Source organism: Thecamonas trahens (genome assembly GCF_000142905.1).
Source record: "Thecamonas trahens ATCC 50062 unplaced genomic scaffold supercont1.5, whole genome shotgun sequence".
NCBI lineage: Eukaryota > Apusomonadida > Apusomonadidae > Thecamonas > Thecamonas trahens.
Window position 1 is genome coordinate 567410 of NW_013657675.1, and position 13440 is coordinate 580849.

Consider the following 13440-nt stretch of genomic DNA (forward strand, 5'->3'; position numbering starts at 1 on the left):
CGGGCGTTAGTTACGGGCGGTGGAGTGTGTGGAGATGGTTGTAGTGGTTGTAGGCTGGGTGATGGGGAGGGGGGGGGAGGGGGGAGTGGGGGGGGGGGCGGGGGGGGGGGGAGGTGTGCCACCAGTCGACGGCCACCAGTCGACGGCCACCAGTCGACGGCCACCAGTCGACGGCCACCAGGCACACGCACGCACACTATCTTGCCCTCAACACCTCTCCACATCGACACCACCACCACTACCACCACCACCACCCTCCTCAAACACACACGCATACACACACACACACACACACATACATAGCTACACGCAGCGGAAGGAACAGTCATGGAAACAAGTAGTAGCGGGCAAGAGACTGGAGAGTGGCAAGTCGGAGGGGAAGAGGTTGCGACACTGCGACGGATTGTGGCCAAGAGAGTCCGTGTCGAGTACTTGGTCGAGTGGCAAGATGAAGCTGGGTTAGAGAACGCTACCTGGGAACTGGCAGAGAACTTGCCAGAGTCCATCATTAATCTCTTTGACACAGGCGAGTCTCTGGCAGAGCTCACTCCACCTGTCCGTCGCCCGCTGCATCCGCTGTCAAAGGCTGCCTCGCGTGAAGTCCTGCAACAGGCCATGTTTGTGGTGTGTGACGACGATGATGATGGTGGTATGAGGGAACGTGATGATGACCCTGGAGCGGCGACGGCCAAGACCAGCGACGGCGCAGCCAATGCGACGGCCAGGCACAGCAATGACGCCGGCGGCAGCAACAGCGTGGTGATCATGGACGACAGCGGCGACGAGGCAAGGGCGGGTGTAGAAGACGAAAAGGCGGCGCAGCAACAGCTGAAGCGGAAGCGCAAGAGCGACCACAAGCAGCGCAAGGCCAAGAAGGCGCTGCGAAAGGCGCAGCGCGACGCAGTCCGGCGGCGAAAGGCCATGATGGCGTCGTCGGCAACATCATCAATCGGGTCGTCAGACTCGGAGGAGCCACCGCGGAAGCGGGCCAGATATCGGGCGGGTGAGCGAGCCGTCCGGGTCTTCACCTCCACGGCCGAGGGAACCGACATGGCGTTCCTCCAGCGGCTGGGCACGCTCTCGACTGGCGCCGACATCTACGAGCTTGTCCAGCGAATGCACAAGCTCTCGTCAAGCGCCTTTTCCCTCCACACCTACTCTAGCGACGTCACCATCCACCGCAACGACAAGCACCACCTTCGCGAGTACCTCGCCAAGCCCGAGAGTGACGACGCACTCACGGTTGTCATTGTCCCGCTCGTCGAAGTCTGCCTCACATCGTCGACGGGCGCGGCCATTACCCTTGAAGTCGAGCCTCACATTGTCGACGCAATCACGGCGCTCTCGGACGAGCAAAAGGTCAAGCTGGCGGATCTCCGCCTCGAGGGCATAAAGTAGTGCCAGACAGAAGCCGAGACGGCAAAGATGCGGGCTAGGGGTGCACAATAGGCCGCGTTTTACAACTCGTGACAGCCAAAGCTCGAGCGCACTACAGGTACATCGACTGGACATCGTCCTTGTGGTAGGCCTGGCCACAGCCGGGGCACTTGCGGTTGCGGGCGGCGAGGTTTGCGTCGATGCAGACGCGGCAGAAGGCGTGCGAGCAGCGGGTGATGATGCAGTCCTTGGTCCTCGTCTCGCAGACGGAGCAGTTGACAAGGCCGCGGAGCATGTCGACCTCTTCGGCGAGGACGGCGACATCGCCTGTACCCGAGATGGAGGAGCGCGAGGCGTTGGCCTTCTTGAACTTGCGCGCGAGCTGCTTGGTCTTTGTCTCTGCAGTCTTGAGCTCGGCGACCTTGTCCTCGAGCTGGACCTCGAGCTTGGCGGCCTTTGTCTGTGCCGCGGTGAGCGCCTTGGTGGCCTGTGCCGCCTCTGCGCCGGCGGCCTGCTGGGCCTGGGTGGCGGTGCGGGCGATGCGCTTGGCTGTTGTGAGCTCGTTCTCGAGGCGGGTGCTCGCGGCACGAACCTGCTCCAGGGCGGTGCGGCCGGCGGCGTCGGCAGCCTCCAGCTTGGCGATGACCTCGCTTTGGGCGGCGGCCTTGTCCTGCAGGCGGCCGATTTTCTTAGTGAGCAGAGCGCGCTCCTGCTTGGCGGTAGCCGAGACGACGTTTGCGTCGGCGCGGGCAGCCTCGGCAGCAGCCAGGCGCGAGCTGAGATCGGAGACCTGCTTGCTAAGGCGTGTCGAGTCGGCCTCGGCTGCGGCCAGCGCCTTGGCCAGAGCCTCGAGCTGCGGGCCGAGCGCGCCGGCAGAGGCCGCGGCGGGGGCAAAGGCCGCGACGTGCTGGACGAGCTCGTCGAGCGAGAGGGCGCGGAGCTCGGCTTCGGACTTGGCGGCTACCTGGGAGGCGGTGTCGGCAGAGGCGCTGGCAGAAGCTGCCGCCGCAGACATTTCGCTAATCCGGGCGTCGAGAGATTGGCAGAGGCGGTCGTACATCTCGCGCTTGGTGTCGGTGCCGGCGCGGGCGGCCTCGGCCTTTTTGAGGCGGAGCGCGAGGTCGTCCCGCTCCTGGCGGTAGCGGCTGGCGAGCGAGTCGGCGCGCTTAGCCGAGCCGAGTGCCTCTTCGAGCGTCTGCTGCAGGGCGGCGCGAGCGGCGGCGTCGGCGCCGGCGGCAAGTTGGGCCAGCTCCTCGTTGCTCGCCTGCGCGGCGGCAAGCTCCTTCTTGAGCTGGTCGATCTCGGCAAGGAGCTCCGGCTCGCGGTGCTGCATGTGGAGGAACATGGGAGACGACTTGAGAACGTCCGGTGTGAGGATGCCGGCGACCTGCGCCTCGAGCTTGCCGACGGTAGTCAGCGCCTCGATGCGCTTCTCCTTAAGCGCAATAACGTCGGCCTCGCGGGCCTCGGCGAGTGCCTTGAACTGCTTGACCTGCTCCTCCAGCTCGGCGACCTGCGCTGACGAAGCCGGCGACGAGCCGACGCCGCCGACGGTAACCGTTGACGACGACGCCCGGGTCTTGAACTTGCGGATCTCGTCGCGGGCAGTGTCGAGCTCGTCGCGCGTCTCGGCGAGCGAGGCTTGCAGCTCGGCCTCGGCATCGCGGAGCTTGCCGGTCTTGTTCGTCTCGATCCGGAGATCCTCCAGCGCAGCGTCACGCTCGTTGCGCATCTCCAGCAGCTTGGCCTCGAGCGCAGCGATGGCGTCGTTGTGTGCGTCGGCCGAAGCCTCGTGCCGGCGCGCCGCGGCCTCGGCGGCCGCCACACGCGCCTCGCCGCCGACGCTTCCGGTCGCGCCGGTGCTCACCAGCAGCGACAGCGCCTCGGCCGATCGGGTGATGCGGTCGCCGACGGCCGCGGTCAGCGCGGCGGCGGCAGCCGACTCGGGGTCTTCGCTCTCCGAGCCTGCGAGCGCAAGCGGAACCGGCGCCACACGCTGCAGCGCGTCCGTCCCGCCGGCGTCCTTGCGGGCAGCAATGGCAGCATCGAGATCGTCGGCCGCAGAGCTTGGCGCCGCGCCCGAAGCAACAAGGGCTCGCGTCACCTCGCGATCAAGCTGATCCCATGCCCTCGACAGCGCCGAGAGGCCGCCCACAGCAGTGGCCTTGGCCGACTGCAGCGACTCGTTGGCCGCCTCCAGCCGATTGATTTCATTCCGCAGCTCGCGCACTTTTTTGGTCAGCTGCTTCTTCTTGAACGCCGCCAGGTCCTTCTGCCCGTCTCCCTCGCATGATCACGCGCCATAGTGAGTAGATGACTCATTCATCACCATCGCAGCAGGACTGCCATCCTCCCACGCGTGTCGTCGTATGCGACTCTGCCGGGCAAAGGGCTCGCCGGTGACAAAGGCGCAGCAAAAGAGCGCCAAAAAAAGTTGAGCTGCATGAGAGCAAGGCACGGCCACAGACTGACGGCAACAGGTGGGCCAAGAGTGGGAGAGGTGTGGGGAGGGAGGCAGAGGAGAGGATGCAAGAGGTGGGTGGGCTGGAGGGGGCTGGAGGAGGAGGACGAGGGGGGTGGCCGTGTGGTGGGGGTCGACGGGCGCCTGGCTGTGGATGCACTGGTCGGGGGCGGGAGGGGGGGGGGGGGGGCGTGGACTGGGGAGGTGGGTGGACGAGAGGGAGAGAGCTACGTACGTTTTTGCCAAACATGACAGTGGACTTGGCTGCTGTCTTGGCCTTGGCCTTCTTGGGCGGCGGTGCCATGCCGCTGCTGCCCTCACCGTCCTTCCGCTGTCGCTTCATGGCCGGAGACGGGTGGCTGGCGGCCGGCGGCCGGCGGCTGGTGGCCAGCGGCCGTCGTTCGGCGGTTGGCGGTTGGTGGCTGGAGCTGGGCGTCTGGGGGCTGGCCGGCAGAGTCACACAAGGGAGAGAACGTCACACTTCCGAGATAAAACCACAATGGCGAAAGAGAACAGCTTCTCAGCAAGACTTAGCCACACCTTTCTACTTTGGTACGATCAAGCCAGGTCAGGTCAATATGCCGCCCAACACGTCGTCGGATCTGGCTGTGGCCGCGCTGCACTCAGCGTCTGTTCGCGGTCAAGTCGAGCAAGTGAGAGCGATCCTTACCGATGGCGTCGACATCAACAAGGCCAACAGAGACGGATTCACCCCCCTTCACCTTGCTGCCAACTTTAAGCGGCCAGACGTCACACAACTTCTTCTCAACGCTGGAGCGGCGCCCGACGTGCGCAACAAAAAGGGTGAGACGCCGCTGATGGTGGCGGCGTACAAGTGCGATGAGGGGTCGGCAGCGATGCTTGTGGCTGCCGGCGCAAACGTCAACAAGCCAAAGAAAGACAAGGTTACCCCTCTGGCGGTGGCAGTGCGGCAGAACTCGCACCCTATTGTCGAGCTCTTGGTGAACGCCGGCGCCGATCCGACCAAGACCGATATCAGCGGCGCGAACGTGCTCCATGTAGCCGCGCTCAAGAACAGCATCGACGTCGTTCCGCTCCTCCTGGCGACTGGCAAACTCGATATCAATGGAAGGACCAAAAGCGGTGCAACCGCGCTCTACATCGCAGCTGCACGAGGCAACATCGAGATCGGCGAACTACTTCTTGACGCTGGGGCGGATCCAAACATGGCGAACGAGGATGGCGTGACGCCGCTCTACGTGGCCGCGCGCGAAGGCCATGCCGAGATCACAGACATGCTGATCTCTCGAGGTGCTATCGTGGATCGGGCCAAGGCTGATGGCAAGACGGCGCTGTACGTCGCGACTCGTGGACACCACACTGTGACGGCGAAGGCGCTCATTGATGCCGGCGCGTGCATCAACGCCGCTGACGCGGTAGGCGACACGCCGCTGCATGCGGCGGCGCGTGCTGGAAACAGCATCATGGTGGCGCTGCTTGTTGCCGCTGGTGCCGAGTGCAACGCGGCAAGGAAGGATGGGACAACGCCGCTGTATGTGGCATCGCGCGAGGGCCACGGCAGTGTGGTCACGGCCCTGCTTGCTGCCGGCGCCAATCCCAACCAAGCCAAGCTCGATGGCAGGACTCCGGTCTTCATCGCATCACGCATGGGTCGACTCACGATTCTTAAGACGCTGGCCCGGGCAGGCGCGGACCTCTACAGCGAGTGCAACGCCGGCATCACGCCGCTCGACAAGGCTGCGCAGTTCGGGCACACGGACGTGGTCGAGTGGTACAATGCTGGTGACGATCGCGACACATCCGCCGGTGGGACCGCGTCTATGGTGGCCGAAGCGGCGCATGTTGCGGAGCTGATGGCCGCAGCGGAGTCTCGCGAGGCAAATGTTATAGCGCGCGAGGAAGAAGTCAGCGCGCGCGAAGCCAAGGTCAGCGCGCGCGAGGCCGAGGTCGAGGCCAAGACGCACGAGATCCATGCGCTCAAGCTCGAGGTGTACCGACTCCACTCGGAGAAGACCGAGCAGACGTCCGCACTCGAAGAGTTGCGCAACGAGCTCGCCGACCGTCGTGACGAGGTCATTCGGCGCGAGATCAAGCTTGCAGACGGCATGGCCGTTCTCAAGGTCCGAGAGAACGAGCTCCGTCACCTGACAGCCGAGCTGGACAAGCGCAACAATTTGTTGTGCGCAAAGTCAGACGAGATCTTCGCTCAGAGCGCAGAGCTTGAGCGCCAAAAGGCCGAGATGGGCACGCGCATCACCGCGCTCGAGATTGTCGACGCGAACGAGGCGCTCGCAGATGTCACGGCGAGGGTCGAGGCCAAGAAGACAGAGCTGGCCGAGGCGACCAGAATGCTGGCCGCTGTTGAGCGTGCAGCTGCCGAGTGCGAAGCCACGATCGCGCAGCGCAAGGCCAAGCTCAATGTCTACGTCCGTGACACGATGGCCGAGTGCGAGGCTGTGCAGTCGGCGACAACGCAGGCAAACTCCGAGCTTGCGCGGCTGCAGGCCGAGGTGGCGAGGGCGCGGGCGCGGGCGACGGCGCTCCGCTCGAGTATCGGAAGTAGCAACGTTGCCGAAGAGGGCGATGTCGACTGCGACGAGCTCCACGAGTCGGAGGTCTTCTCCGACGGCACCGCAAGCACAGCATCGTTCTCCGAGTCGTGGGTTCAGGTCAGCGACGACGACGACGAGGGGACAGCGACCAATTTCGACGATGGCGAGGTTGATCTCGGCAACGACCAAGTCATTGAGATTGGCAACGAGGCTAATGAGGAAGCGGGCGAGTCTGCACGTCAATCCGGGTGGATGGCGGCTTTCCTCTCGTAGGCCATCCGACCGCGGGCCACACCCGGCCAGGGCTAGTGAGCGCCTAGCTCGCTGGCTCCATTTCCTAAAACACACCACTTCATTTCAGACTCGGGCTGCCGAGGTAAGCGAGTACAGCCCGAGTGGAAGCGTAGATGCGATGGTGACGGTGGTGGTGATGATGTTCGTGATGACAATGTTCGTGATGGCAATGTTCGTGATGGCGATGGCGAATGGTGAGTTGTGCGAAGGGGCGCTGCTGACGACATATGGATGCGGAATGAATGGCAATGGACGATTCATTGAGAGTGGTAGCTCGAGTTGGAACGAGGCACAACCAAGGCAGAGACCAAGGCAACGACCAAGAGCGCTATCAAGAATGGCGGCAAGGAGCTTGGGAAGTGTGATTAGGGCAAGTTCGCTCCATGTGAGCACGCCGACCCACTGGCTCACCTCGCGGTTCCACTTTGCGTTTGCGGATTGGTGGGACGGGCCGCAGCAGTACGGCGTGCTTCGGGTCGTCAATGATGACATTGTCGAGGCGCGATCGGGCTTTCCTCCGCATCCGCATCGCGATATGGAGATCTTCTCGTATGTGGTCGACGGTGAACTCTCGCACAAGGACTCGATGGGTTCCGAGGAGACGCTGGGGCGCGGAGCGGTGCAGTACATGTCGGCAGGGCGTGGCGTGAGGCATTCGGAGATGAACAACGGCGAGGTCCCGACCCGGTTCCTGCAGATCTGGGTCCGCCCAGCAGAACGCAGCGTCGAGCCGCAGTACGGCTCGGTGGCGTTTGCCGAGGCCGACCGGGCTGGCAAGCTGCTGCACGCCATCAACGGCGCGGTGAACACAACACCCGGCGGGCACGACAAGACGATCACGCTTGGGCAGGACGTCAACGTCTACATCTCGCAGCTAGGTGCCGCCGGCGACGAGAGTGTGGCGTTCAAGCTGGACAGCGAGCGGCAGCTATACCTGGTGTGCATTGAGGGCGCGCTCCGCATCGACGGCGGCGCCGACGGGTCTGTCGAGCTGGGCGAGCGCGACGCGTTCAAGCTCCGCGGCGAGCACCAGCTCCAGTTTACGTCGACAGGAGATGCGGCCGCAGATGCTCACTTTCTCTTCCTGGAGATGGCGGCGTCCGATGACTGATAAGGTTGGCCAACCAGTGCCGCCGTAGCCATGGCTTATGATTGGTCGTGACACCACCGCTCTTCAACCAACGATAAAACGATACGATGAATGAACACATCGCAAAGCTGAAAGAGGGCGTGGTGGGCATGAACCCTGTAGTTGTGGCATGGAAGCCATTTGTTGCCCTCCTTGTTTCCGTCCTCACCTTTATCTTCATCTGTGTCGGTACGTCCCCCCCTCCCTTTCCCCCCCCCTCCTCCTCCTCCTTGCCTAGACCTTCATAACTGTGCCCCTTCCCCCCCCCCCCCCTCCCCCCCCCAACTTTTCGCATGTGTGACTACCAGGTGCCATCCTCCCCCCCCCGGCCTCCCCGCCACATAGCTCTACTTGGTGCAGAGAGCAGAGGGGGGGGGAGGGGGGGGATTGTATTGTACTGGGAGAAAGTACTTGGAGAGGAGCAAGATTACTTATGGTCATGAGAGATGGTGATGGTGGTGGTGGATGGTGATGGACTTGTGGGTGCTTGTAGCTATGGGTACGCTGGAGTGGGTCAAGTTTGACAATGGTCACCTCGGTCTGCAAAGGGGCTGCGCTGATGGTGTCGGGTGCAAGCCCATCTCGTACTTTGAGAAGAACTTTGACTCAAAGTACAAGAAGTTCCGGCACGGTGGCAACGCGACACTTGCTTTTCTCGTGTTTGGCTTCTTCGCGCTGATGGCGGCGCTGGTGGCCAACGTGGTGGCGATCTGGAATATCTTCACCAACTACATGACCCTGGAGCAGGCGCGGCTGTGGGCGATGGCGGCCTACTTTGCAGTGGCGGGCAACGTTGGTTTTGCTTGGTTCCTCTACGTGTGCATTGTGGGCAAGGCAGAGGTGAGCGGGACTAAGGGCAAGTACTCGACTGGATTCGGCATGGCGTTCATGACCATGATCTGGGGCATTGTCTCGGGCGTGCTGATGCTGTTCGAGTGGAAGAACATGTTCCACCTTGGCGGGCGGCGGTACTCGCTTAAGCATTTCCAGTTTGTGCCCGATGGCGACGCGCAGGGTCTTGCGAGCCACTCGGCGGCGCACAACGTGGCGTACGGGGCGACGGCGTCGACGACTGCTAACGCGACCCCGTACACACCCGCGGCATCGTCGGCCTACACGCCGCCGGCGGTGACACCCGCGCCGGCTGTGGCGACTGTTGATGGCGAAAATGATCCGTTTGCGCCCGAGCCGCAGCCAGTGGTGGACGCTGCACCGGCGGCCGCCCCGACGGCGTCGTCGTCGCAGGATGTGGAGAACGCGTTTGGTGGAAGCGCGGTGAATGCCGGGGCTGTGGCCGGTGCCCCGGCGCCGTCTGTACGCTCGGAGCATGTTGCTGAGCAGCAAGCTGCGGAGACCCAGCAGCAGGTTGCCGCGCAGCAAGCTGCCGAGCAGACTGTTTCTGGCAAGAACGAGGCCGCTGCTGCTGCTGTTCAGGAGCAGGCTGAGGCGCAGGCTGAGGCTGCTGCCAAGGCTGAGGCCGAGGCGAAGGCGAAGGCCGAGGCTGAGGCTAAGGCTAAGGCCGAGGCTGAGGCTGCTGCCAAGGCTGAGGCCGAGGCTGAGGCTGCTGCCAAGGCTGAGGCCGAGGCGAAGGCGAAGGCTGAGGCTGAGGCAGAGGCAAAGGCAGAGGCCGAGGCTAAGGCCGAGGCCGAGGCAAAGGCAGAGGCTGAGGCTGCTGCCAAGGCAGAGGCAGAGGCTGAGGCTGCTGCTAAGGCTGAGGCTGAGGCTGCTGCCAAGGCAGAGGCTGAGGCTGCTGCCAAGGCTGAGGCTGAGGCTGCTGCCAAGGCTGAGGCTGAGGCTGCTGCCAAGGCTGAGGCTGAGGCTGCTGCCAAGGCTGAGGCCGAGGCTGCTGCCAAGGCTGAGGCCGAGGCTGCTGCCAAGGCTGAGGCCGAGGCTGCTGCCAAGGCTGAGGCCGAGGCTGAGGCTGCTGCCAAGGCCAAGGCCGAAGCAGAGTCGGCAGCGGCAGAACCGGTGGCGGCAGAACCGGTGGCGGCAGAGTCGGTGGCGGCAGAGTCGGCGGCGGCAGAACCGGTGACGGCAGAGTCGGCGGAGGAGGTCAACCTCCGCACGGTCGAAGCCCAGAAGGTGGCCGAAGCCGTTCGCAAGGTCGCCAAGTTCAAGGAGGGCTCGTTTACTCTCTCGCGCAACAAGTTTGCGGCGTTCAAGTTCCTCAAGGACTCAACCGAGCTTCACGCCTGGATGGAGAACTTCCTCGGTCGGAGCTTCGATCACAACCTTGCTCGGGTGCTGGCCTCGGGTGAGGTTCTTTGTGACATCCTAGGCAAGATTGCTCCAGAGACCATCGATACCTCGGCCGTCCACGCCAACCCGATGTCGGCGTTCCTGGCGCTGGAGAACGTCACGCTCTTCCTCAAGGGTGCGGCATCGCTCAAGCTCAACCTTCACTGCGACATCTTTGCTGCGCCGGACCTTGTCCGTGCCTCCGACATGCCTGCCGTCGTCGCCTACCTCCACGCCTTTGCCACGCACTTTGGCACACGCGACGACATCCCGGCCGTGGTCCCGGTTATTCCGTCGCCCGACGCGTTCAAGCCCGAGGCCGTTGCCGCCACCGTGACCCACCTCAAGCGCCGTGAGGCCGACGCTGTCAAGCACGCCACGCTGCGCATGACGCCTGGTCGCAAGTCAAAGGCCAAAGACGAGGCTGCCGATCCCGCCACGGCCTCCGCCGATCCCGCCGCCAACGAGGCCTCGGCCCGGGCTATCTTCCAGGGCCTCGACGGCGGCATCGCCGCCGAAGACGCTGCCAGCGCAGACGCCACAGATGCCGAGTTCGACGACCGGTTCACCTTTGCCTTCCGCATGGACAACCAGATGATCACGGTGATGGAGAAGACCGTCGCCGACGAGTACCACGAGATCGTCGAGCAGGCGCTGACGTCGGGCGTGACGGCCGACGACGCCACGGATGACCTCCACGAGACCGCCCATCTTGAGCACGAGGTCGATGCCGCTGTCGCGGCCCAGCTCGCCGAGAGTGACGCGGCGCAGTAGCTCATTTACTCGGCGTCTTCAAACGTCGGCTCGTGGGGCGCAAAGCGCGCGATAAACTGCTCAGCCAGCTGCGTCTCGTCCTGCTCGCCAACCACGCACTCCTTCCACGACGTCCGCTCCGGCATGCCAAGGTGAGCGGCGACGACGCCGCGGCAAAAGGTGAGTCCAACCCGGACGCCATCGCGGAGAACGCAGATTTCGCGGACACCGTCAGCGTACTCGACAAAGATGTACGGCCACTCGTGGACGCCGTCAATGTCCGGCAGCGCCGTCCCGTCTGGCACGGGTGTAAAGGCGATGCCCTCAGCGGCAGCGGCGGCGGCAAACGCTGCACGAAGCTTTGCGGCGCTTCCAGTCGCCACAGGCACAACCTGGGTGTGGGTGTGCGAGGTGCCCTTGGTGATAAGATGCCGCTCCCACATGACCAGCTCCTCCGGCGCAGCGGCCGCCGCCAGTGCCTTCTTGTACACGCCCATCTCGGAGAGGACGGTGGCTGGGAGCCCGGCGCCGCTCGGGTAGTGCTCGATGGGCAGGACGAGGACATGGCCCGGCGAGAGGCCGCCTTTAGGCAGCGCGAGGTAGCACTCGGTCCCGACCGACGCCACTAGATGCTGCTCGACTTGGGGCGACGAGAGGCAGAACCAGCACGGGCGCGACGGCGCCCGCGGCGCCCGCGACCGCACACGCCGCTTCTGCACTGGTGCAGCAGGCGCTGGCGCCCGCGGCGGCGGCGGAATGTGCATGATCCGCAGCGACGGGACGGCTGTTGGGATGGCGTTCGGATTCCCGCCACTGCCACCGCCATTCGGCTTGGTCCGCTTGCCCTCAGACCCGCCGCCAAAGAAGAACGAGGCCGGGGCAGAGGCCTCCTGCGAGGCCGCGACGGCGGCAAGATTGATCGGCCGAGCACCAGGCCCGAACACTGCGTCCAGCTGTGGGTAGCGCGCGTGTGGCCACGGCCGCGCCGCGCCGCCTTCGGCAGCAGCCTCGGCCATCGTCAGCGCCTTGACCGGCGTCACGTTGAGCGCGTACAGCGCCTGGGCCTTGCCCTTGTTGCCGAGCGCGGCGACGCCGACAAATCGAGTCGCATGCGGGGCGTAGACGTTGGCGACAGGCGGCGCTTCAAAAAAGGCGCCCGGCACGCCGCCCGAGACAACATAGCGCGGCCGGAGTGCAGCGAGGACGCCCGAGAGCGCCGGCGTGACGCGAGTGGCCGATCCAGGGCCGGGCGGTGGGGCCTGCGCGTCGACAGCGTAGTTGATAGGCCACTCGGGCGCAATCAGCATGTCGACGCCCGGAAATCCGCCGCTGGCCTGCAGCCGCGCCGCAGTCATCAGCAGGGCGTCGAGTTGCGGAACCTGATAGTAGCTCGGGTAGGCATCGGGCTTGCGGAGCGGAGCGCCATCGAGCCCGTGGAAGGCTTGCGGCGACCGGTGGAGGCCCGAGAGGTAAGCGATGCGAAGACCCGAGGCGAGCGAAACGACGCCATGCGAGCCCAGAAAGAACAGATTCGGCGCGAGCTCGCCGCCTGCCGCCCACATCTCCTGCGGCACGTAGTCTGCTCCTGAGTCGTCGGCCGCCACAATGTAAACCGGGATGGGAAAGATGATCGATCCATCGAGGACCGGGCAGGGGGCTGGAGCGGATGTGGTGGGGGCGGGAGTGGTGGCGGGAGCAGGATCGGTGGCGGGAGCAGTGGCGGGAGCAGCGGCAGGATCGGTGGCGGGAGCAGGATCGGTGACGGGAGCAGGATCGGTGACGGGAGCAGGATCGGTGACGGGAGCAGTGGCGGGAGTAGTGACGGCGGGAAAGAAGCGACCACAGACCAGAGCAGCTTCAAAGGGACCATACTTGGCATTGATCTTGGTCAGCTTCTTGTGCAGTGTCTTGTACTTGCCATCGACATCGCCCACAACCAGGCTGAGGGCAGGACGATCAGAGAGGGGAAGTGGGGGAGGGTGGCGTGAGTATGGCGAAGGAGAGGGGAGGGAGGGGGAAGTGCGAGGGAGAAGGAGGGAGGGGGGCGTACACTTTGACTTTGATGTCGGTGGAGGACGACATAAGTGGACGGTGGGGGGTCGGGGGGGGGGGGGGGGGGGGAGGGGGTGGGGGTGGAGGGGGTGGAGTGAGTCGTGATGGGCAGAGTGATGCCGGCGGAGGCAAAGGCAGTGCCAATGCCAAAGCTGGGTGGTGGTGGGTGCGGCCAGTCGCCCATCGCCAGTCGCCAGTCGCCGAATCCCCCTGCGTGTGCCGCACACGACCCCTTCTCTTTGTGTGCAAACACACTACGTGTGGAACATGTGGCCTTGAAGGCTGGATGGTCCGGTCCGACCTGGCTTGATGTCGATGCGGCATGATTGCGTTGGCGGAGGCCAGTGTGAATTGCAAAAATCATTTCTTTTTCCCGGTCACAGGAGAAGGGGGGAGGGGTGAAGGTAGGCAGCGAGCGTGCAACAGTCTAGGCGGCCAGCCTACTTCCAATCGGCAAGTCCACCAACGGCGGTGGTGTTGCAAGAGAAACGGAATTTCGGTGCCGGGGGAGGGGGAAGGAAGGAAGGTTGATTGCAAAACAGCCCGAGCACGTACATGTCCATGCAGGTGACGTGGCTGGACGAAACAGCAGGTAATTTGCC

At 64.3% G+C, this 13440-nt stretch overlaps 6 protein-coding genes across 6 annotated transcripts; 4 read left to right on the forward strand and 2 right to left on the reverse strand.

Moving 5' to 3' along the window:
- The first annotated feature begins 330 nt into the window (after nucleotides 1-330).
- AMSG_01396 (uncharacterized protein) lies at nucleotides 331-1410 on the forward strand. Its single transcript, XM_013906545.1, has one exon. The coding sequence runs from the start codon at nucleotides 616-618 to the stop codon at nucleotides 1396-1398; it is 783 nt and encodes a 260-aa protein (XP_013761999.1). The 5' UTR covers nucleotides 331-615; the 3' UTR covers nucleotides 1399-1410.
- Nucleotides 1411-1489: 79 nt separating this feature from the next.
- Nucleotides 1490-4181, reverse strand: AMSG_01397 (uncharacterized protein; the record flags this gene model as incomplete). Its single annotated transcript, XM_013906546.1, has 2 exons — nucleotides 1490-3649; nucleotides 4074-4181. 2 exons carry the CDS (start codon nucleotides 4179-4181, stop codon nucleotides 1490-1492), a joined length of 2268 nt encoding a protein of 755 aa, XP_013762000.1.
- Nucleotides 4182-4400: 219 nt separating this feature from the next.
- AMSG_01398 (uncharacterized protein) lies at nucleotides 4401-6645 on the forward strand (the record flags this gene model as incomplete). Its single annotated transcript, XM_013906547.1, has 1 exon — nucleotides 4401-6645. Exon 1 carries the CDS (start codon nucleotides 4417-4419, stop codon nucleotides 6643-6645), a length of 2229 nt encoding a protein of 742 aa, XP_013762001.1. The 5' UTR covers nucleotides 4401-4416.
- Nucleotides 6646-7003: 358 nt separating this feature from the next.
- Nucleotides 7004-7777, forward strand: AMSG_01399 (pirin domain-containing protein; the record flags this gene model as incomplete). Its single annotated transcript, XM_013906548.1, has 1 exon — nucleotides 7004-7777. One exon carries the CDS (start codon nucleotides 7004-7006, stop codon nucleotides 7775-7777), a length of 774 nt encoding a protein of 257 aa, XP_013762002.1.
- Nucleotides 7778-7863: 86 nt separating this feature from the next.
- AMSG_01400 (uncharacterized protein) lies at nucleotides 7864-10878 on the forward strand (the record flags this gene model as incomplete). Its single annotated transcript, XM_013906549.1, has 2 exons — nucleotides 7864-7984; nucleotides 8289-10878. 2 exons carry the CDS (start codon nucleotides 7864-7866, stop codon nucleotides 10805-10807), a joined length of 2640 nt encoding a protein of 879 aa, XP_013762003.1. The 3' UTR covers nucleotides 10808-10878.
- Nucleotides 10813-12868, reverse strand: AMSG_01401 (zinc finger CCCH domain-containing protein 59; the record flags this gene model as incomplete). Its single annotated transcript, XM_013906550.1, has 3 exons — nucleotides 10813-12443; nucleotides 12627-12727; nucleotides 12837-12868. The coding sequence occupies 3 exons, from the start codon at nucleotides 12866-12868 to the stop codon at nucleotides 10813-10815; spliced, it is 1764 nt and encodes a 587-aa protein (XP_013762004.1).
- Nucleotides 12869-13440: the final 572 nt, after the last annotated feature.

Coding starts and splice junctions, on each gene's coding strand:
- AMSG_01396 (XM_013906545.1), top strand. CDS start 616: ATGTTTGTGGTGTGTGACGACGATGATGATGGTGGTATGAGGGAACGT.